The sequence below is a fragment of the Notothenia rossii genome, assembly GCF_949606895.1.
Source record: "Notothenia rossii genome assembly, chromosome: 4".
NCBI classification, from domain to species: domain Eukaryota; kingdom Metazoa; phylum Chordata; class Actinopteri; order Perciformes; family Nototheniidae; genus Notothenia; species Notothenia rossii.
This window is the reverse complement of record NC_136902.1, coordinates 89,021,168-89,045,264: the sequence shown is the minus strand read 5'-3', so window position 1 is coordinate 89,045,264 and position 24,097 is coordinate 89,021,168. Positions and strand designations below refer to the sequence as shown.

Below are 24,097 nucleotides of genomic sequence, written 5' to 3'. Positions count from 1 at the left end.
CAGACAGACAGACAGACAGACAGACAGACAGACAGACAGACAGACAGACAGACAGACAGACAGACAGACAGACAGACACACACACACACACACACACACACACACACACACACACACACACACACACACACACACACACACACACACACACACAGAAAGACAGACAGACAGACAGACAGACAGACAGACAGACAGACACACACACACACACACACACACACACACACACACTCTGCTAGCTGCTTCCTGTTTTCTATCCCAGGGCATCGCCTGCAGTGAGGCCCGACTTAGAAAGGAGCACGTTGACACTGACCCTGCAGCACGCAAGCAAGAAAGTAAGTCAAGTACACACAAAGACATGGACACACACACACACACACACACACACACACACACACACACACACACACACACACACACACACACACACACACACACTGCTGTCATGAAAACACTTGCATGCTGTAGCCCGAGTGCAGAAACCCAACAGGCCCGGGTGCAGAGGAGCGAGCACTTGAGCTCTGACAGCGAGTGACGAATAACTGCAGCAGCCTTGACATGCAGAATGAACCTCTCTGACTGATATCACACTGTGTGCTGCAGGAAGGAGGCTTTTCCTACAGGAGAGCTCCATCACAGGAAGTTAGCCCTCAGTCCAGAAGCCATGTCTTTACATTATAACCAGCCAACACATGCATGAAGCTGTCGACAAATCAGAGTGTCGATACAAACATGCAATTGATTTGCTGCTGCTGCAACATGATGCTCAGATTTGCAGATTTGAGATAGTTACACTCAAAGAGGATAACACACTCTTTGGAAGGAAAGAAAAAAAAAATATTATATAGATACCCTGAGAAGGAATATCTTCAGTCGTGTTGATACATATCAATAATATCTGTATTTGTCCCTCATGTGCAATGTATCACCACAATCATTTCCTAATTTGTGATGAACAAAGTACATCTAACTAACTATCTATATATATATATATCTAATTATCTATCCATCCATCCATCTACCTACCTATCTATCTATCTATCTACCTATCTATCTATCTATCTATCCATCTATCCATCTACCTACCTATCTATCTATCTATCTATCTACCTACCTACCTACCTATCTATCCACCGACCTATCTATATCTATCTATCTATCTACCTACTGTACCTATCTATCTACCTACCTATCTATATCTATCTACCCATCTATCTATCTATCCATCTATCCATCTACCTACCTATCTATCTATCTATCTATCTACCTACCTACCTACCTATCTATCCACCGACCTATCTATATCTATCTATCTATCTACCTACTGTACCTATCTATCTACCTACCTATCTATATCTATCTACCCATCTATATATCTATCCATCTATCTACCCATCTATATATCTATCTATCCATCTATCTATCTATCTATTAGTAGAGTATTAAAGTTATTATCCTTGCCTTTGCAAAAAACTGGGTTTGTGAATGTATTGGTATTGATTTACAGAAATGTGGTTTTGTTATATGCACTTTGAGCAAATATATAATCCCTTGGTTTACGCAAAGTCTCAGTATGTTATGTTTTCATTTATCAATGATATTACGATTAACTAAAGAATGTCTTTGCCCTTCCAAAAAGACAGGACAGTCATTTACTTTAATTAAGAGATTTCACCTCGTCTTAATGAATTCCCCCTTACTGTTTTATGCAGGATGTCATTTTAACTAAATCTTGATCTACAGTACCTTTAAGTGTGATAATATGCAACGTGTGTGTATGTGTGTGTGTGTGTGTGTGTGTGTGTGTGTGTGTGTGTGTGTGTGTGTGTGTGTGTGTGTGTGTGTGTGTGTGTGTCTTCTCTGGGACAACACACTGCAGTTGTGTTACCTCTCAGCACAGGCTTAACAATGTTGTGTTAAAAATGGGTTGTCGTTAACATATTCAGCTCTGAAAACGAAGGTGTTATCCCAAGGACTGGAGGAGGCGTGATACAAAATGACAGATCCTCAAGTGTTTGTGATGCTAATGAGAGCAATCTACATGTTTAGATAATGTTCTGTTAGATAACTTTTAGAAAGTTAAGATTTATGGTGCAGAGTCCTGAAGAAAAACAGCTGAACAAGTCACTCTTAATCATTGAAATATAAGTGTTGCTAAGTATTTAAGTGCACTTACTCAAGTACTTAAGTACAATTTTGAAAGACTTTCATTTATGCTAGTTTTTGCTTAAAGATAAATGGTGTACTTTTACTCCACTCCATGTAGCCTATTTAACACCTTTAGTTACTTCTCAGATGTGGATGAATGATGTGAAATATAATCAAGTGTTAAATCAGACTTTAGTTCCACCTGGAGTAAATCCACCAGCCACCCTGCAGTATACAAAGTCATTCAGACTAGCTGCACCTTTACCAGCTTTGAGAACACTTTCATGATCAATCATTATAAAACATATCATATCTATTATTCTGAAATGGACCAATCTGCACAATGACTACTTTTACTGTCGCTACTTTCACTATATTTTGATGAGAATACTTTTCTACTTTTACTTAACATTTTGAGAGTATTCTTACACTCTGGTACTTATACTTTTACTCAAGTACAAGATCTGAGTACTTCTACTTTTACATAAAGATCTGAGTACTTCTCCCACCTCTGATACATTTTGTAAAGGTCTCCCAAGGACAAAATGAGTGAGCCTGTGAACACGGATTCCTCAGATGATTTGCCTTCAGTGTTAATCCTTTTCATGCAGCCTGTTAACAAAGTGAAAACAAGCCCTTGGATCGCCTTTTCCAGTCCATTCACGGCTCAGTGTAGGGGGGTGGAGACTGTGATCCCCCCCCTGCAGGAAACCAGCCCCCCCGCTGAGTTAAAAGACCCCTGGCTGTAGGGCCGGTGCGTGGCTCTCACACAGGCCGCCCACCGAGCCTCCTGCCCGGCCGCTGATTGAAGTGCAGCCGCCTGTTGGCCCCTCGCAGCGGGACCGGGGCAACAGCAGCGATTTGAATAATTGTTATGTTACTGAGCTGAGGTGACATTTACAACACAAGACGGCCAGTTTAGCTATGCCACCAACACGTTAAAAGGGGTTCAAATGAAACTTTCTCACGGTAATAGCTCTGTTTTCTCACCTCCTCCCAATCAACAAGAAAAGAAGAGGGCCATTTGGAGTCTGTCAAAAGGCTTACTGACAATTGATTGACAACAAAACTATAAAACACTTGGAAAGCTGTTATCAGCCTGTACCGTGTCATCGAGCACGCTCGGAAGCTTATTTATGATCCGATGTGAAGAGGATTAAAACACTTATTATTTACTGATCATGACTTTAATTACTCTTAAAACAAGCGACTCTAAAACAACATTAAGATGATTTCTTATTGCGCAATTTCCTGATTCTGATCACATTATAAAATTGCATATATCTGCAATGTGATGCAAATAGACACTTTCTTATTTTGACTGGCTAAATTGATAAGAAAATCCTTAATTTGATCATATTATAAAAGTGCATAGGCCTACTTGCAATGCGATGCATACAGATTGTTTTTATTTCCTTTTCATACGAATTAAGAAATATTTGGCATTCTGCATTCTTGAGGATTCACTTAAGATAGACAGATAGACAGACGGATACTTTCTTTAATACCTTACACTAAAGAATGCAGCATGCCAAACATTTCGTAATTCGTATGAGAAAAGAAGTGAAAACAATCTGTATGCATCGCATTGCAAGTAGGCCTACGCACTTTTATAATATGATCAAATTAAGGATTTTCTTATCAACTTAATCGTTTCACCATGGGTTTAATGGACTCTGTTAAACATGCTCAATCCCACTAGTGAGCGTTATCACGGGTCTTTCTCCCGGGTTATCCCGAGATAACGGTGGTGCAGCCGAGGCAGGTATGTGGAGAAAGCGGCGAGGGATGCAGGAGTGATATCAGCCCGGAGGAGAGGCGAGATAAAACCATCGAGGGGGTCCTCCTTCTTCTTCTCTGTTGTTTGTGTGTGTGATAAGGAGGAGGAGTAAAGGGATGGAGGGAGGAGGGCCAAAGAGACCCCGTCGCGTTTTGACCCTCGGAAACCTCCCCACACACCACTAACACCACCACTCCTCTTCCTCCTCCTCCTCCTTCTTCTTGTCCTCTTGAGACAGAAAACCCCTATCAAGTCGTGACATATTCCAGCCTGTCGCCGTATATGCAGCGCGGACAGCAAGCACAAGGAGCCAAAAAGCTAAAAGGGACGCTTTCTGCCCACAAACCCTCCCGTAAAACCGAGCATCCCCGACCCGGAGCGAGAGGCGCACCAGGCGGGGGCGAGAAGCTGCAGGAACCGGTACATCCTCCCGGAGCTTCGGACCACACCGACCCGAACAGGACTGGATATTTACCCTCTCGGTGGGACATTTTTTTTACACCGTTTACCGGAAACATAAACCAATAATAGGCTGCGAGTTTTATTATGTACAGCGTTCATTACCGCTGAGTGCATTATGAACCATTACGCTCACATCGACCAGTGTAAACAAGGACCATCAAATCTCCCATCATAATGCTGTAATATAAAACGCGATGGGCTCGGAGTAAACACACACACATACACACACACACATATACACACACACATCACACACATACACACACACACACACACACACACACACACACACACACACACACACACACACAGCTCTTCACAGTTTTTCTAACCACAGTATTGTTTTTGTTTGTATGCGTTTTGTGCATGATTATCATGTTTACAGCCTCATGCAATAAAAACAATAATATTTTTTTTTACTTTTAGTTCCAGGACCAGAAGAAGGGGGCAAAGCTCGCTGGACTAGCCGAGCAGAGCATCATCTTCTCCGGTGTAGGACTGGCTCTCGGGTCGCATGGAGAAGAGGGTATGTTTGCTGAATTTTCTTTTAAAAATGATAATGATTTACACCAGATTGTGGCAGGGTAACACACCCTTTATAACAAAAGAGAGGAGGTTAATTAGATAAGCATCATAATGGGGGCATATGTTGGGAATCCTCTGTGCACTGATGGCTCTCTGCTCGGGTGTAGCAGCCATAAAAACACGAGGCCCGCTGGAAACAGACTAGTGGACTGCACTGGCATGGACTTCATGTTTAGGGAACAACAACATGCAAAACCTGCCTTTCTTTTGCACTGAAAACTAAAATAAAAGCTGCTTATATATATTTGTGTGTATTTGTAAGCGCTTTACGGTGCTGCAAAGTTACAATTTGACCAGGCATAATCCCTAATTGACGTGCATTGGAGCTCGACTAGGTTGTGTATTTAACATGCAATGTAGATAGCAGAAATGTGTGAAAACACTTAACGAGGAAATGTTTTAAGATCTAATATCTCTCCCTCCTCTGAGAATAATATAGATGTATTGTGCAATGTCAGTCAGGCGTAATGATGGCACGCATGGGTTAGAGTGGTCATTCAGAGAGAGCTTGGGAAGTAGGCGAGTTATTTTTTTTTTGCCCTGCATGCATGCTGGGGGTGGAAAAATATACATAATTGTCCAGGAGAGCAATAAGACATGTACAGTGTGATATAAAAATCACTGCTGTATACAAATATAGCAGAGAATAACGAGCTAAGGAGAAGAGGAACTGTGCAATACACACAAACAAAAGCTAATCCATTCAACAGCTTAAACTAAACGTGGGGTCAATACATAATAAAATAGCTCATTGCTGGTAAAAGTAAAAATACTTTCTGGGTGTTTATTTAAACAGACACAGGTCATACACAATTACTGCATGCTAAACAGTGAGGATGTTAGGCCTGTGTTTCACTGAGCCACTCAACTTTTTACATTTTATTTTCGATGTTCATAAGGCTGTGAAATAAACATATGGTGACGTTTTAAGAAATGCATGTCTAGTGTTCGTCTGCTGTTAGAGTTTTAAAGTTGTATTTTGTGGAGGAAAGTCCAGTTGTTGATGGTTTTTTTAAGTGCTCTAAGTGCAGGAGTTATTCATTTTATAAACCTGTAGCAAAAACCGTTGAGAAAAACTGTAAGCTTCAACAAATGTGTGATGACTTTTTTAGACTTTCGCTCGTTTCGTTAGTTTGTTGCAACCTACGTTTAGCTAATTTACGTGAAGAAACAACTACGAACTTTTAAGCAAACGCACATTTAATTTCCCTTTTTCTAAATCGGTGCACTGAGAAAACGGAGGAATTAGTTTGCTTATTTTCATGAGAAACGGAGCCCTTGTTTTCGACGAAAGTAAAACATGTAGATTTTACAGAGCCGTGTTTCTTTATTAAAAATGAAGGTTTATTAACTTACTAAGACGTATAAAGAGCCTGAAATATGAGCAATTTCGTCTTAATTTCCTGCCTTTTCTTATGAGTCAATCCAGTTCTACAAAGCTGCACTTTATTCGTGTGTTCCCAGCTGAAGCTGCCTGAAAAAACGCTTGTTAGGCCAGTTGGAATAAAACAATTACCCACATCTGAACGCTGTTTACCCGCTCCGTGACTTTTTAGAAAAAGTGGGAAAATTCGCGGAATTTGTCATCTCGACTCGTGCGCTTTGATCCGCCTGACGCACAGAAACCCGATAGGAGCCGCGCGTAAAGAGAGACGCGCAATCCGATAGCGGTGATTGTGTTAATAGCCACAGCCTCCATAAAAACTAGAAGGTGTCCCGGGGCCTGGGCCTCAGAGCAGGTGCTTTCTGTGATCCCGGTGGCCATATGGGTCTCTGGAATACAACAATTTGATAAGCCATTTAGGACAGTGGTGCCCAAAGTGAGGTCCGGAGACCTCCAGGGGACCTGCAGTGGGATGCACAGGAGGTCAATGCAGGCACATGGACAGGACTGATTTAATTTAACATTTATTTAAATTCCCAGAGGTCAGCATGGAGAGAAAGTGTAAAAAATAATTACATTTATGTTGGGGTTCACTGCTGCTGTGTGATTTAAGTGTATTCTCCACAAATAACGACACAAATCATCCCACATGTGACAGTTTTTGACAATTATCCTCTCTGTGAGCCATTTGGAATGATGACATTATGAAAAAAGGGTTACAAAAATATAAGTATAGCGATGAATATAACAAGAACATAATGCAAAAGAGCCATTGATGTTATCTACAGTCACACACACTCCCTGAAACCACAACCTCTTGTGGTAGCCCGCCTGGGGAAAAGTGCCCACAGAAAGACACACCGCTAAGCAGATAATAACTTTTATGGCTTGGTTAAAATAACACAGAAGTTAAAAGGTGTTCAGGTCGACTAGCAGGCGCTGTGTGTGTGTGTGTGTGTGTGTGTGTGTGTGTGTGTGTGTGTGTGTGTGTGTGTGTGTGTGTGTGTGTGTGTGTGTGTGTGTGTGTGTGTGTGTGTGTGTGTGTGTGTGTGTGTGTGTGTGTGTGTGTGTGTGTGTGTGTGTGTGTGTGCGTGTGTGTGTGTGTCATCCCAGTGGTCCTTTAATCCGGCACAAAGCAGATCTGCTGACCTGAGCAGCGTCGCCTCGGAGACACAAGCTGCAGCGAGGCACAAATTAGCAGCTCTGTAACACAGGCAGCCAGACATGTATATTCATGACGCTGTGTACAAGATGTCTGTGTTGTATCAGTGTGTGTGTGTGTGTGTGCCATATGTGTGTCTGACTCACTGACTGTGTGTGGCTGTCACAGTGGGATGTGAGCGACGACTCAGCACGGCTCCTGTCTGAGTCGAGGAGGGAGGAGAGGATATTAGCAGCGACACTCTTCCCCTCATCGCCTCCTCCTCTTCCTCCTCTTTCCCTTTCTGAAACACAAACACACAGACTTTCCAAGAATTTTGAATCTCGGCTTGATTTGCATTTTTGATGCTATCCAAATGCCTTTTGAATGGGTTTAATTAGCCTCAGAGTGGCACAATTAGCAGCATGTGATCCATCATTAAGGGAAAAATAAGAAGGAATTGGCGCACACACACACACACACACACACACACACACACACACACACACACACACACACACACACACACACACACACACACACACACACACACACACACACACACACACACACACACACACACACACACACACACACACACACACACACACACACACATTTGTTTTATTGTTGATATTGACCCATTGACCCCAAAAGGCATTCGTTCCAGATCTTGAGTCTTAATATTTGTTGATTTTCATAGTGTTTTATAATAGTAAAAAGATAACAATTGGTTTTTGGACTTTTTGAAAAATGTAACATGTCAACACGGGCTTTAGAAAAAATATTTAAGGACTTATTTGACTATTTTGTGACATTTTACTCCAAACACCTAATCTATAATGTGATTTTCAACATTAGCAGTAAGCACAACATGCATTATTTAACTATAACAATAAAAAGCAGTACATAATGTGTCCAGGAGTTCAGACACATTAACATAAAAGCCCAGCAGCTCCTGGCTGTGACAGCCCGGCTGCGTAATAAAATATGATTTGATGTCAGAGGGGCGCAGATGTCCAACGTGTCTCATGTTTTCTTTTTTCCCGTCTAATTGTGTTTCAGTATGAAGAGCTGGTGCACTACTCAGGGTCGGAGGGCATGTCGTTGGGGGGGTACGCGGACGATGTCAGGACGCTTCCTCCCCCCCACTACGGCCCCCCCATCATCCCAGACTCCCTCAAACACCACAAAGACCAGATCTATGGGTAAGAGAGTGTGTGAAACCCATACGTGTGTAAGGCAAGGCAAGTTGATTTAGACTGCTCTTTTCAACACAAGGCAATTCAAAGTGAATGAAAGACATTAAGAAACATTAAAAGGCAAAGATAATAAAATATGAATAATACAGGACATGCATAAAAGTTACAGTGCAGTGTAAGATGTGAATAGTTCAATTCAAAGCAGAGGCAAAAAGAAAAGACTTCAGCCTGGATTTAAAAGTAGTGAGAGTTACAGCCGACCTGCAGGTTTCTGGGAGTTTGTTCCAGATTTTGACGATACCCCTAAACACAAAATATAACTAGTTGATTATTTTCTGATATAGAAATTGATATATGATTCACGATATTGGAGATCAGTTGGAAGATATATTAAAGAGAATCTGTAGCAAACAAATATGTTATTTGAGGTCTACAGAATACCATGTGTAGACTGTGATATCGCTGAAGTACGGAAAGGGATTAGGGCCAAATGGGAATCTTTTTTTTAGATCTGACCACAGTTTTTTTTTTTACTCCTGAGAATAAAGTCAGATTTCTGCGAAAAAAGTTGAAATTCTGAGAAAAAAGTTAGAATTCTGAGAATTAATTCGGAATATTTCAACAAAAAAGTGGGAATTCTGAGTTGTTTTTTTCGGAATTCTGACTTTTTACCTCAAAATTCTGACTTTTTCTCAGGACTTAAAAAAAAAAAATCACTTTTGGCCAGATCCAAAAAAGGAAATGTCACATGTGGCCCTAGTCCTTTTCCGTACTGAAGCTACTTCATTCAAATTGGTATCTAAACACATATTTAGCCTTTAAGAAATGTTATGCTTCCTGCGATATGAATATGGCACCAATCCATATTTAGATTTAGATTAATTGCGCAGCCCTATAGTGGACATAATGATTCATGCACCCTGCCATAGTTGTTAACATTACATGTGCAGCATTACCAGATTAACAGAGAGTGTATATGTGTGTGTACTGAATATGAAAATACATGTGTTTACAGCTGTTCATAAATACTGTGCTATAAAGTTTCCTGTTGCACCTTCTGTGAATGTATCGTGTGTACATTATGTCAACTGTTACCGTGTTTATGTAAAGTATGTTAACTGTTTGTGTGTGTGTGTGTGTGTGTGTGTGTATGTGTGTGTGTGTGTGTGTGTGTGTGTGTGTGTGTGTGTGTGTGTGTGTGTGTGTGTGTGTGTGTGCACAGTCACCCACTGTTTCCACTGCTGGCCTTAGTGTTTGAAAAGTGTGAGCTCGCCACCTGCTCCCCTCGAGACTCCGCCTCCCTCTCGGCCACCTCCCACCTCCCCGGCATGCCCAATCACGGCATGACCAATCACGGCATGACCAATCACAGCGACGTCTGCTCCTCCGACTCCTTCAACGATGACATCGCCGCGTTTGCAAAGCAGGTGAGCGTCCTTTAAAACAGCCGATCTGTAAAAATCACGATTCTCCACAATGAATCAAATTAGTACAAAAACTTTTTCAGTACAAAATGTAGAGTAGCATCTCTTAACCCTGTCTTCGGGTCAAATCTGACCGATTGACTACTTTCATCAATCATAACTTTTTTGTTTTACATTCGGTTGCATTAAGGCTTTATGATATCCTTCACAGTAGACATTTGAACATATAACATTGCTGATCACCACCTTCATTGAATTTTGGATGATTTAGTCAACTTTGTAACACCCATGGTGTTCCCGGTCATGACCGCCATAAAGAAAAGGAATTAGTAACCATCCAGATCAGATAAAACACACCCACAAAAACACCCACCCACCCCCACACACACACACACACACACACACACACACACACACACACACACACACACACACACACACACACACACACACACACACACACACACACACACACACACACACACACACACACACACACACACACACACACACACACACACACACACACACACACACACACACACACACACACACACACAACAATTTGACACATTTCCCGCTCTTATGTGCCCATCCCCCCACATGGATCACACCTGGCACTCAGTGTCTGTTCTTTGTATATGTACTGCAGTTGTTCATGTATACCAGTAGTCTGATACAATATTTACAGTTTGAAAGGGTGTTCAATGAAATGTGGTGATGATTAATGGTTTTTGTGTTAATGTAATAGCAGTTAAAACCGGTCAAATTTGACCACAAACACCAAAGTAAGGGGGGGAAATGAAGACAATAGGAGGGTTAAGCAAATGACAAGGAACTCGTTGAAAGAATCCTACACCAATTCCAATATATTTTTTTTCCAGAGATATGCCTATAGATATCTTGGAAATAAGTCATTCCGCACGAAAAAAGGATTTTAAATGATTTATCGAGTCACGAAATCTGGTCAAAACTATCCAACTAAACAACTTTTACACTTACACTCAACTTTCACTTGTATTTGAATCAAAATCAGAATCAGGTGTATTGCAAAGTAGGTTTACATATACAAGGAATTTGCTTTGGGGATAATGGTGCATACATAAACAAAATCAATTGTAAGAAAAGGACAAAAAATAGAAGTATTACAGAAAACTCTTTAAAAAACTATTATGAAATTAGAACTAAAGAGGAATATACAAATCTACACACATCTCTTCGCTTCTTAATCTTGAAATGTATTTAAATGACATTTTATAATGGTTTCGTTTGCCCTTTATCCTAATGTGTTAGAGCATTTTTCATTGCCTTGTTGTTGTTGTTGTTGTTGTTGTTGTATAAATAAAGATTAATGATCATGTTTATTTTGTGTCGCAGATCCGATCCGAGAAGCCCATATTTTCTTCCAATCCTGAGCTGGACAACTTGGTACGATGCTCACTGAAATCACACCGAAACATGCTTTTACCACCACAGATGCATTGTGGGATACGAGTTAATAATGAATCCCCTGTCTCCTCTCCCACAGATGATCCAGGCCATTCAAGTTCTGCGCTTTCATTTACTGGAGTTAGAGAAGGTGAGCGGGAGAGAACACTAACATTTGGTTTTGTATGTGTGTGAGCTCGTAAGGAGGTCTGACATCAAGGTGTGTCAGTCGATAAAAAAAAGAATTGGATTATTGTATTTTAACTGAATATTTATTCAATAAAAAACACTGTTTCGCTGGTTTTTCAGTAAATCTGAGAGGGAACATTTGATAAGACTTTAAAAGAGTTTCAAAAGTGTCCTCAAGAACGCATGTTGAAGCACACACTCCTATTGAAAATGTACCGTTATTTAAAATATGTTTTGATACAAATAACATTTGATCATTGCAGGAGATAGATACAAAATAATAGCAAAAAGTTAATTAAAAAGCCTATTTTAAATGATAGGAGGCGTGTGGCGCAGTGGGTTGTGCGTTGGTGATCGGATCAGGGGGTCACAGGTTCAAACCCCACTGCAGTCAGCATGTCGTTGTGTCCCTGAGACACTTCACCCCAAATTTCTCCTGTGGGGATTGTCCACAGTATTGAGTATGGAAGTCGCTTTTTTTAGGGGTTGCGCAAGAGCTACTGAAGCCACTTTTCCTACAACTTAATTGAAATGTTGTCTTAGGGCATGTATATTAACATATGAAGTGCATGTGTTAGCATTTGAGGCATGGATTATTAGAAATGTCACAGGTGGGACACAAATGCAACCATCCCTAAATGTTATCAGCACTACAGTTTACTCAAACCATGTTCCCTTGCACGATGAATCATCCTATTATATTATGTCTAAAGTATATTGTATGTTGCGCTGAGGATTCAGATTATATTTTTACGCTGTAGCTATCCTGCATATGACAATCAAGCTGTTCAACCACTACCAGGACCCTTTCAGGAAGTGTTGTTAAAGGAGAGGTGTCATGGCCATTTCCACTCATCATAATTCCATTGTTGAGGTATACTAAAATAAAAAATACTGTGCAATTTTCCAAACTCACATTGGTTTCGCATACAGCATCTCTGTGAAGTATGTGTATTCAGCAGTATTCACTTTCTCCACTAAACGGCTCGCTGCAGCCCCCCCCCCATCTGCACACCGTTTACATGCAGAAAAACCTTCATATCACACAAGGGGACGGGTAATAACGGGAAAAGCATGACATGTCACCTTTAACAGTCTGCACTCATGCCTTTAAATCTGTCCCTGTAGGTCCACGACCTGTGTGACAACTTCTGCCATCGGTACATCACCTGCCTGAAGGGCAAGATGCCCACAGACCTCATCATGGACGACAAGGACGGCGGCTCCAAGTCCGACGTGGAGGATTTCACCGGGTCCTGCACCAGCCTGTCGGAGCAGGTGAGAGCCGAGAGAGTAACCTGTCAAACAGGAAGCAGTAGTCATCCTTTCTTTCTAACTAATGCTTGTTGATGTGTTGTGATTTTAAAAAGGTGTCTATCATCTGGCCGGGGACAACAGCTGGACATGTTGGATAAAGCTGCCAAGTTTACTGTTTGTTGTGACAGTTGATCAATAAACTAAACTAAATTAAACTAGGAGAAGACACTCCAGCTTTCACTTGCACAGCTGCATACTGAACAAGAACCGTGTGATGCCTGACTTAGTGAATGCAGGATGAGAGAATCTGGTCAAATACATTTATGGGATGGAAACATAACGACGAGGATTAGAACTTCATATCTTTGACGATAGACGTGAAAAATAATTTTTTTGGAGTTCACCTCCTCCTCCTCCTCCACCTCTCCCTCCTCTTCCTCCTCCTCCTCCCTCCTCCTCTAACCTCTCCTCCATGTCTCTCCTGTCGTCATGCAGAATGCTTCGTGGTTACGGGAGCCGGATGAGTGCGCCACGACTCCTCTGGGAACACCGGGCACCTGTGGCCTGCCTTCACACAGCACAGCAGACAACTGTAGCGACATAGGTACACACACACACACACACACACACACACACACACACACACACACACACACACACACACACACACACACACACACACACACACACACACACACACACACACACACACACACACACACACACACACACACACACACACACACACACACACACACACACACACACACACACACACACACACACACACACACACACACACACACACACACACACACACACGTTTCCCCTAGTGTTTCCGAGTGGTATCATCGATGCAGTGACAGCCTTTCCGTTTCCTCAAACCTTCTGCTAGCGACGTATTTAACAGCTTATTCAGACCATCAATAAATAATGCAAGAAATATGATAAATAATAAAATATGATATATTGTGATCCATTCCTAGATTACATGTGAATTTACAAAATGGGACTTTTTGGGGGGGCAAGGCATTGCATTAGAAAAACATATAATAAAAGAAAAGACACATTATTTTTTAATTATTGTAGTGATCGTTCCAAAGTGGAAATACTTGTTATGGCCATTTTTAATTAATCAACACCTAAGAATGCATGGACTGTTGGAGCAGCTCAGGTCAGAAGACTTTCATTGCCATTTCTACACGGTAGCTTATGTGAGTATGACGATAACACCTTTGAATTGACTGTTGGTGTATAGATATAACAAATAGAGAGAGTTTGCATTCAAATCTGGGAATTATATGATAACTTCCACAAGAAAAGCTTCAAAAGGGTTGTTTAATTTACACAAATGTAGAGTTTGTTTACAAATGAATACAACATGTCTGCAGAAACGGTGAGCTCATATCACTTGTACCCTGATCAAGAGTCAAACAGTCCGTGGTATGATGTTTCTCTGCAGGCGACGGTCTGGACGGAGACGGCTCCCCGAGCACCGGAGACGACGACGACTCGGACCGAGACCGGAGGAACAACAAGAAGAGAGGCATCTTCCCCAAAGTGGCCACCAACATCATGAGAGCCTGGCTCTTCCAACACCTGCAGGTGAGAGAGCACGTTATTCCCAGAGGTGGGAAGTAGTGGAGTACAAATACTTTGTTACAGTACATCTTTCTGGTATCAGTACTTTACTCCACTACTTATTTTTCTGACGACTTTTTACTTTCTACTTCTTAGATGTTGAACCCAAATACCTGAACTTTCTACTTCTTACATGTTGAACTCAAATACCTGTACTTTCTACTTCTTACATGTTGAACACAAATACCTGTACTTTCTACTTCTTACATGTTGAACCCAAATACCTGTACTTTCTACTTCTTACATGTTGAACACAAATACCTGTACTTTCTACTTCTTACATGTTGAACTCAAATACCTGTACTTTCTACTTCTTACATGTTGAACTCAAATACCTGTACTTTCTACTTCTTACATGTTGAACTCAAATACCTGTACTTTCTACTTCTTACATGTTGAACTCAAATACCTGTACTTTCTACTTCTCTCATTTTCCAAACAGGCTGGTTCCTTTAGTCTGAATGTGTGTTTGGTGGCGTGATCATTATTATTTAGAGTCATTGCGTGCCTATTGATTTGAACACGATCCGTGTATCCATCATTTCCTGGTCTTCTCTAAAGAAGAGGGACCAATGAAAACGTTGTCATGTTGCCGTTGGTCACCATGGAAACATTCATTAGCTAACAATGACATTATTGTTCTATTAATATAAAGGGAGGTCAGGTACTCTTTAAAACAGCTGGGAGTTATGGGTACTTTTTAATGAAGTACATTTCAAAGTCTTTACTTTGACTTGAGTAAAGAAGTTTAGTCAGTTCTTCTACTTTCACCAGAGTATTTCTAAACACGAGTATCTTCTAGTTGAGGAAAGGATGTGAGTACTTCTACCATCTCTGGTTATTAACCACATAAAAGACAAATTATTACTCATAAAAACAATGAATTTCCGCAATAATTAAAACCCAAGAGCTGTAACAAAAGAAAGAGAGGATTTAGTGTGAGGCCAAACATCAGAGAGGGGAGCAGAGTGTGTAATGGAGGTCAATTAAATGAAATGATAAATCAGGGGATTATGTGATTATGTGAATATGCTCGCTTTTGAGTAACTGTGGAAGTGATAGAAATGGAGTGAGTAATTGTTGGCAAGGTAATTAGCTGCTAAATGAGGCAGGTCAAATGTTGCTACACTCCAGTTAATACAGTAAGTGTGTGTGTGTGTGTGTGTGTGTGTGTGTGTGTGTGTGTGTGTGTGTGTGTGTGTGTGTGTGTGTGTGTGTGTGTGTGTGTGTGTGTGTGTGTGTGTGAGAGAGATAGACATACAGAGAGGCTTGCTGAGGGTGAACATGTGAGTGCAGATGTGAAAGAGGTGCAGAATGAGTCCCTTACCACTTCTTGTTCACTCGCCTGTAAGTCTGCTTTTTCCAAATGTATTAGCGGCTAAATGCCTGAAATAAGATCAGTAGTTAAGCCACGCTTTCACGTTTTGTTCTACGTTGAAAAATAGGTCGGCAAAATACTCCACTTGTGTTTGACCGAAAAAACAGCGGTTGTCAACAAGTGTGAATGAGATGAGACGACTAAACGTCACCACGCTTAACATTAGCCGCCTTTAGCTTAGCGGGGGTGAAGTGAAGTCATGTGATCGTGTTGTAGCCTAACGTTAGCTTTCTACTTCTGGTGATTGCAGTTGTGTTTCAAAAAATGCTAACAATTGTTGCTAATATGTGGAGATTATCCTGCTCAACCAAACGTATACGGATCTTATTTTCTGCAATATTCCAAAATCCAGCTTTCTGTCACGCATGTTATTTAATCAGTAGCTTCACACATGTTTCCTGGTTGAATTACAAGCGTATAGCTATAGTCACATTTGTTAAAAAGGAAATTGTTAAATGCCTTAAAGGTGGGGTAGGTAAGTTTCAGAAACCGGCTCGAGATACACTTTTTGTTATATTCCATGGAATGCTCTTAACATCCCGATAGCAATGAATATCCGTTTAGCCGGGCCAGCTAAACGGATTGGATTGCCGCCCTGTCTGTCAGCCTTCCATCTCGTGCACGCACAAATGTATCTCGTGCCCTCATTGGGCGTGCATTGCAGCAGTACTTCAATGACTCGCCAGCAACAGGCGGCCACTTTCACCATGGCAGAGTTAGGTTTAACATCGTCTACTGGTCGCAAAAGAAAAAATGTAACGGAGCAAATTAAGAACAAAAAGAAAGTGGAAATTAGGAGAAGTCAAACAGAGTCAATATCGGAGTTGCTTTGGCTGTGTAGTATTGCTAACCTAGATGTGTTTAGCTTTGCCTGATATGTAACGTTACTGCAGCCTGCTCTCGCGGAGGAGGTGCTCTGTAAGGAAGTCTGAAGGAAGGGGCGGATTCTTTTTGGCTGTGTACTTTCAAATGTTAGTGCACTCGAGCCGGTTTCTGAAACTTACCTACCCCACCTTTAAATCAGAAATCAGTTGTTTTGTTACGTGAACGAAAGGAGAAATAACAATAAATAAATACAAGCATATTATTTTAAAAACATTAATCATAAGAAACTGTCTAAATAATACTCAAATTAATAAATTGAAAATAAATTCATAGGGGGATTATATTAAAAAGGTAAAATCACAAACAGATTGCTGATGAGGGGGCTAAGATATAAGAAAAGCGCTATAGAAATATAATTTATTATTATTGTTATTATATATCCCGTAATGTAATCACAGTACTTTCCCTTTTTCATTATATCGTAAAACACACGCCAACAAGGGCCAAGAAGAGAGATGAATACATATATCTCTACAAATAAAAATGCATATACACACATACAAATACATGCGTAAACAATAAGTTAAAAGTACAAAGAACTGGTAAAGAGAAGGATGACATGAGCAGCTGTACCAAAGAGAGATCTGTATTTTAGGTTGTGTGATCGCAGTACTCTGATCAAATCAAAGGAACTGTCTTGCTTCCTTTAACCCTCGCTCTGTGTGTCCTCTCCCAGCACCCGTACCCGTCCGAGGAGCAGAAGAAGCAGCTGGCTCTGGACACGGGACTGACCATCTTACAGGTCAACAACTGGTCAGTGCACTCTCAATCAATACACTAATTCTGCCCGGCGGCGTCATCCATAATCCGTTAAACTGTCATGTGTAAACTGAAAGCGTCAACTTTCAATTTAACCACACGTCAATAACACGCTGCTGTGAGGGAGACAAACTGCATCTGCATCTAACGAGTCACATTTATTTCCTCGGTAACTCCTAATTGTGGATATTTTGCACATATAAATGTCAGTTTAATAAAAGGTGGCTTTTTAAAGACTTTTAGAGGAGCTATAATCTACTTTATTAGAGAGGGGATCGTAACAGAAGAACAAATGTCCTGCTAAGCATTTTTCTCTGACCAACAGCACAGTCAAATCCACTTGGTATGTTCATAAAACTGAATAGCAAATCAATGTCCAATAATCAGATGGTTTACTGCCTCTATTCACTCCCTAGGTGCACAGGAAAACACACACACACACACACACACACACACACACATTTCTAGTATGCGGATCAATCACTTCTTTCAGATTGTTCTGTGCAGAGAACCACACGGTACACAAATAATGAAGTGTGTGTAACATGTTAAACGATATATTTAGTAATCTGATAACTTGCATGTTTGCATTTGTACCCCTGCTGCAGCCACACACACACACACACACACACACACACACACACACACACACACACACACACACACACACACACACACACACACACACACACACACACACACACACACACAGGCCCGATCAATCAATTATCACAGTGCGATCAATACCTGCTCTGCCCTAACGTTGATTTACTCTCCCCCCAGAAACGGGTTAAGTGGTTGTAAAATGGAAAAGGTTAATAGTCTCCCGGTCAGCCTCGTTTCTTCATTAACTTCGGCCTCGGCCATCTCGCTTCCTGAACACACACTCTTTATGTTCCAGGTTCATCAACGCCAGGAGGAGAATAGTGCAGCCGATGATCGACCAGTCAAATCGCTCAGGTTGGTGTTTATAAGTGTGTGTGTGTGTGTGTGTGTGTGTGTGTGTGTGTGTGTGTGTGTGTGTGTGTGTGTGTGTGTGTGTGTGTGTGTGTGTGTGTGTGTGTGTGTGTGTGTGTGTGTGTGTGTGTGTGTGTGTGTGTGTGTGTGTGTGTGTGTGTGTGTGTGTGTGTGTTGTATATGTGTGTGTGACGGTGTGTGTTGTGTATATGTGTGTGTGACGGTGTGTGTGTGTGTGTGTGTGTGTGTTGTATATGTGTGACGGTGTGTGTTGTATATGTGTGACGGTGTGTGTTGTATATGTGTGACGGTGTGTGTTGTATATGTGTGACGGTGTGTGTTGTATATGTGTGTGTGACGGGGTGTGTGTGACGGTGTGTGTTGTATATGTGTGTGTGACGGTGTGTGTGTGACGGTGTGTGTTGTATATGTGTGTGTGACGGTGTGTGTGTGACGGTGTGTGTTGTATATGTGTGACGGTGTGTGTTGTCCCACAGGTCAGGGGGGTCCTTACAGCCCAGAGGGAGCGGCTCTCGGGGGATACGGACTGGACGGACAGGTTCACCTCGGGCTCAGAACAGCAGGTACAGAAATCTCAAGGTTGTTATATGCAGAATATTTAGTTATTAGTTTAATCTCAAGGCTCTTCATTAAAACCTCGTGTTGCCAGGTGAACAGTGCTCAATACCTACAATAATAAGTCAGCATCACAAAAGAGATTTTGTTCTGTAAAATGTGTCAGTTAACACCCCACTGGTGAATGTCTGAACCTTCTATGTGTCATTAAAAAGCGGCACTAACTACATGACAATGAAAGTGAAAATGAAACTACTAAATGGCCACCTTTAGCTTAGCGATGGTGACGTCATACTTTATAGCGTGGCTTTTACCTCGGGAGATTGCATTTACACTTCTACGATTATAAATGCGCTGTAGATTTGTGGAGATTATCCTGGTGAACAAGACGTGTGTGTGTGCCACAGAGCTTATATTCCAAAATCCCAGTGCTTTATCCGAGGAAGCCGTTGCTATGCTAACTTCCTGCCTACAGAAACCCATCACCTCTGCACCACTCTTCATTAAATAAACCTTGTCCTCCGTGTGTCCCCAGGTCTCCAGGGGATGTCCTCTCTGCAGGGTGATTACTCTCTACTGTCCCAGCCAGGCTACCCTCACCACCCGGGCTCCTCCCTCCACCCGTACCCGGGACCCCACCCCGCCATGCTGCTGCACCCCCCCCCACACACACACCCCGCAGAGCCGCTGCTCGCCCAGGGACTGGACATACATGCACACTAGTCGTGGGGCGAGTTAGAGAGAGAGAGAGAGAGAGAGAGAGAGTGTGTGTGTGTGTGTGTGTGTGTGTGTGTGTGTGTGTGTGTGTGTGTGTGTGTGTGTGTGTGTGTGTGTGTGTGTGTGTGTGTGTGTGTGTGTGTGTGTGTGTGTGTGTGTGTGTGTGTGTGTGTGTGTGTGTAAGGGCAAATGACAGTATGAATGAGTGAGTGTGTGTGTGTGTGGTGAGATATATGTATGTAGGACGCTGAACTGAACCCTATTTAAAGAAGAAAAAAAAAGACGACACATTGATACGAAAGTTTACATTCCCCACTGAAAGACACTGACCTCAATGTAGCTTGCTAACACACACACACACACACACACACACACACACACACACACACACACACACACACACACACACACACACACACACACACACACACACACACACACACACACACACACACACACACACACACACACACACACACACACACACACACACACACACACAGTCTGGACCCACAGGTTTAAGCCATACCTCTTTTGAGTAGAAGTGCTTCCTCCCCTCGTCTCCACTGTGTCCTGTGGGTGAGACACATGCTTTAAAACTACACTTCCCATCATGCCTGCTGATCCGCAGGAAGACCGATGAATATTTTGCAACATGGACGATCCTGTGAGCACGCCTTCTCCACGACTCCCCGTCTTCCTGCACACTGTCAACGACAAACACACACACCTTCACACACACCTTTACTTTAAGCTGTTTTTTCTGATTCTATTTTTATATTTATGCTTGCTCGTTGAAATATTAGTGCTCTTCCTTCCTTTAGCATGACGCTAAACACTATGAATGACTTCCAGTCTGCCTCGCTCGCGTACCACTGACCTCCTTAAGACGCCAACAGGTGTCCGATACCTTAGGGTCTTTCCTACACACACAAAAGCCATTTCCACACACACACATACAAACACACAAACACACACACACACACACACACACACACACAATCTTCTCTGAGCATTTCTAGTACATTTGTTCTGTGTCACAGCGGTGTGTGTGAGGGGAGCTGCAGCCAAAGGACTCTTTAAACATTCGGCTCCCTCTCCGCTCCACGCTGAAACATTTCTGAATGATTACGGGAAATACCGTTAAAGTATTAAAATGTTTTTTTTGTAAGACTTGTCGCTTGTCATCTGTTTGTGTGTTTCTTCTGATTCGGTCGGTTTGTTGTCTGTTAGCGAGTGTATAGAGAGGTACAGCTAATATAATGCTGAACACATTTCTATAGAGGAAATTGAAATGAAAGACATTTTTCATAAAACTCAACTACAGTAAAGCATGCAGATTGTGGGGAGACTGCTCCGGGAAGATGTTGTGCATTAAAGTATTACATATTAGTTAAAAATATGTTTGATTGGCGACTGGGCTAGGTTGTTTTGTATCATTTCCTGTCATTAAAAAAACAAAACGGTAATATGTATTAATTTATTTTACAAAAACTGAAAGATTATTATTTTGTTTCTTTAGGGTGCTTATTCAAAATGTCATTGAAATAGCAAAATGGGCTCAGTCCTCAAATATCAGGAGGCAAATGAAATATTGATTAATTTTGGTCTTAACGACACATCTGTAAGGTTTTTTGAAATTAGATTAAATTGGAAAAAATGGGGAAGAACAGAAAAATAAGCGCCAGGCTTTTGTGGTTGTTACTGCTACAGTAGGTGTGTTCAGGAACAATATTTTGCTATCACGACACACACACACACACACACACACACACACACACACACACACACACACACACACACACACACACACACACACACACACACACACACACACACACACACACACACACACACAAAATGGTCAAGGTACAACAGAAACAGAAGGTTTTTCAGTGTGTGATGAAAGGTATGTCGATTTTATAAAGCTAATGGTGACATTTGACTTATTTTACACCTTAAAATTTCAATATAAACGCACACCTTCTCAGGTATTCCAACGTTTCCATTTTCAATGACCATCTACTTACACTCCAGCTACAGAAAAGTGAAGCTACTCCAATGAGTACACCAGAATCCTGCTCGATTAAGGCCAAAATGACGACAAAAATGATTTCGATCACGATTATTTATTAAAATGATTTAGATCACGATTATTTATCCTATGCATTAGTGTAATTGACAATATCTTTATTTTTTTTAAATAAACAGCTCAAGCATAATACACATGTTGGCTCCTAAAGCTGCCCCATAAGTCTAAACTAAACCAACGCCTCCTATTTTCCTTCATAACATTTCTTCTTGTAGCTCCCATCCTCTCTGTCACCTCCTTCTCTGATCTACTTCCCTTTAGACGTTAAACATCCACATAACTCCATCCTTTGCCAACCCCGTCCTGCCCCCATTCGGCCTGGAGCGGGAGGGGTCAGGGGTCAGGGTTCAGACAGAGGTCAACAGGAAATGGCTCTTCTCCCTGGCACCCGGGTCCTGACCTCAGCGATCCTTCACTTCTCATTTCTCTTTGTCCCTCCTCCTCGTCATCACTCTCAGTGCAGGATGGGTTTACTCTCCTCTCTTTCTCTCACAACATGTTACATGTCTCTTCAGTCAGTACAACGAGGTTTCTTTCAATCACAACTTAAACTAAACTAACATCTCTTTAGCGGCAACGCCTAATCTGACCAGGGGCCAAAGGTCCCATCCCAGCTTCTGACCACACTATTTAGACTCTCTTGCTCAAAATCATGCGTTTTGGGGTTTTCCCTTTCCTGTAGTGTGTTCCTAAACGCCTGCATTGCACTCCTTTGTTTACTTCCAGACATCTCACTATGTAACACTTGCACTTCTATTGGCTAGGCTCCAACACATGATAGGCTAAGGGGCGGGATATCTCTAAGAGGTTGACCAATCACAACAGAGCTGGTCTGCTAACTGACTGGGCTCTAGTTTCAGACAGAGGGTGAAAAGAGGTGCTGCAGCACATCCGGCAGTATGAGAGAAATAAAGAGCTTTTTGAACATTAAAGCATGGAGACATGTCCCAGTAGAGACACTACATACTGACATACACCTGAACATCAGCAGGAGAAGACTCTTTAAAGTAGAGACAATACATTCTGATATACACCTGAACATCAGCAGGAGAGTACTCTTTAAAGTAGAGACACTACATACTGATATACACCTGAACATCAGCAGGAGAGGACTCTTTAAAGTAGAGACACTACATACTGATATACACCTGAACATCAGCAGGAGAGGACTCTTTAAAGTAGAGACACTACATACTGATATACACCTGAACATCAGCAGGAGAGGACTCTTTAAAGTAGAGACACTACATACTGATATACACCTGAACATCAGCAGGAGAGGACTCTTTAAAGTAGAGACACTACATACTGATATACACCTATCACCCTATCAACAGCTCCCGGAAACGTAAGTTCTAATATTACACTAGATAGTAAACTAGAATGCTTTTCAGCCATAAACCTTGAACAATTAAATTCAATGATTCTCTCTTCTAAACCATCAACGTGTATCTTAGACCCGATTCCAACTAAGCTGTTAAAAGAAGTTTTTCCATTAATTAGCACTTCTTTATTAAATATTATGAATATGTCTTTATTATCAGGCTATGTTCCACAATCATTCAAAGTAGCAGTGATAAAACCGCTTCTTAAAAAGCACAACCTCGATCCAGAGGTTTCAGCCAACTATAGACCTATTTCTAATCTTCCGTTCCTCTCAAAAATTCTTGAGAAAGCAGTCGCAAAACAGCTGTGTGATTACTTAAAAAACTATGATTTATTTGAAGATTTTCAGTCTGGCTTTAGAACACAACATAGCACAGAGACAGCTCTGGTTAAAGTCACAAATGACATTCTAATAGCCTCTGACAAGGGACTTGTCTCTATTCTTGTCTTGCTCGATCTTAGTGCTGCATTTGATACTATCGACCATGATATCCTATTGCAAAGACTAGAGCACTTAGTTGGCATACAGGGAACTGCTTTAGGCTGGTTTAGGTCCTATCTATCTGAACGCTCTCAGTTTGTACGTGTCAACGATGAATCTTCCATGCAAACCAAAGTTAGCCATGGAGTGCCACAGGGCTCAGTGCTTGGACCTATTTTGTTCACACTATATATGCTTCCGTTAGGCAATATTATAAGGAATCAT

General features: G+C 41.6%; 1 protein-coding gene across 1 annotated transcript; it reads left to right on the top strand.

Moving 5' to 3' along the window:
* The first annotated feature begins 4,086 nt into the window (after positions 1-4,086).
* On the top strand, positions 4,087-21,084 carry meis3 (myeloid ecotropic viral integration site 3). The gene is made up of 13 exons (XM_079678471.1): positions 4,087-4,410; positions 4,817-4,916; positions 8,566-8,708; positions 9,925-10,129; positions 11,504-11,554; positions 11,655-11,705; positions 12,872-13,021; positions 13,496-13,604; positions 14,463-14,605; positions 17,581-17,657; positions 18,565-18,623; positions 19,118-19,204; positions 19,732-21,084. Exons 2-13 carry the CDS (start codon positions 4,905-4,907, stop codon positions 19,917-19,919), a joined length of 1,275 nt encoding a protein of 424 aa, XP_079534597.1. The 5' UTR covers positions 4,087-4,410; positions 4,817-4,904; the 3' UTR covers positions 19,920-21,084.
* Positions 21,085-24,097: the final 3,013 nt, after the last annotated feature.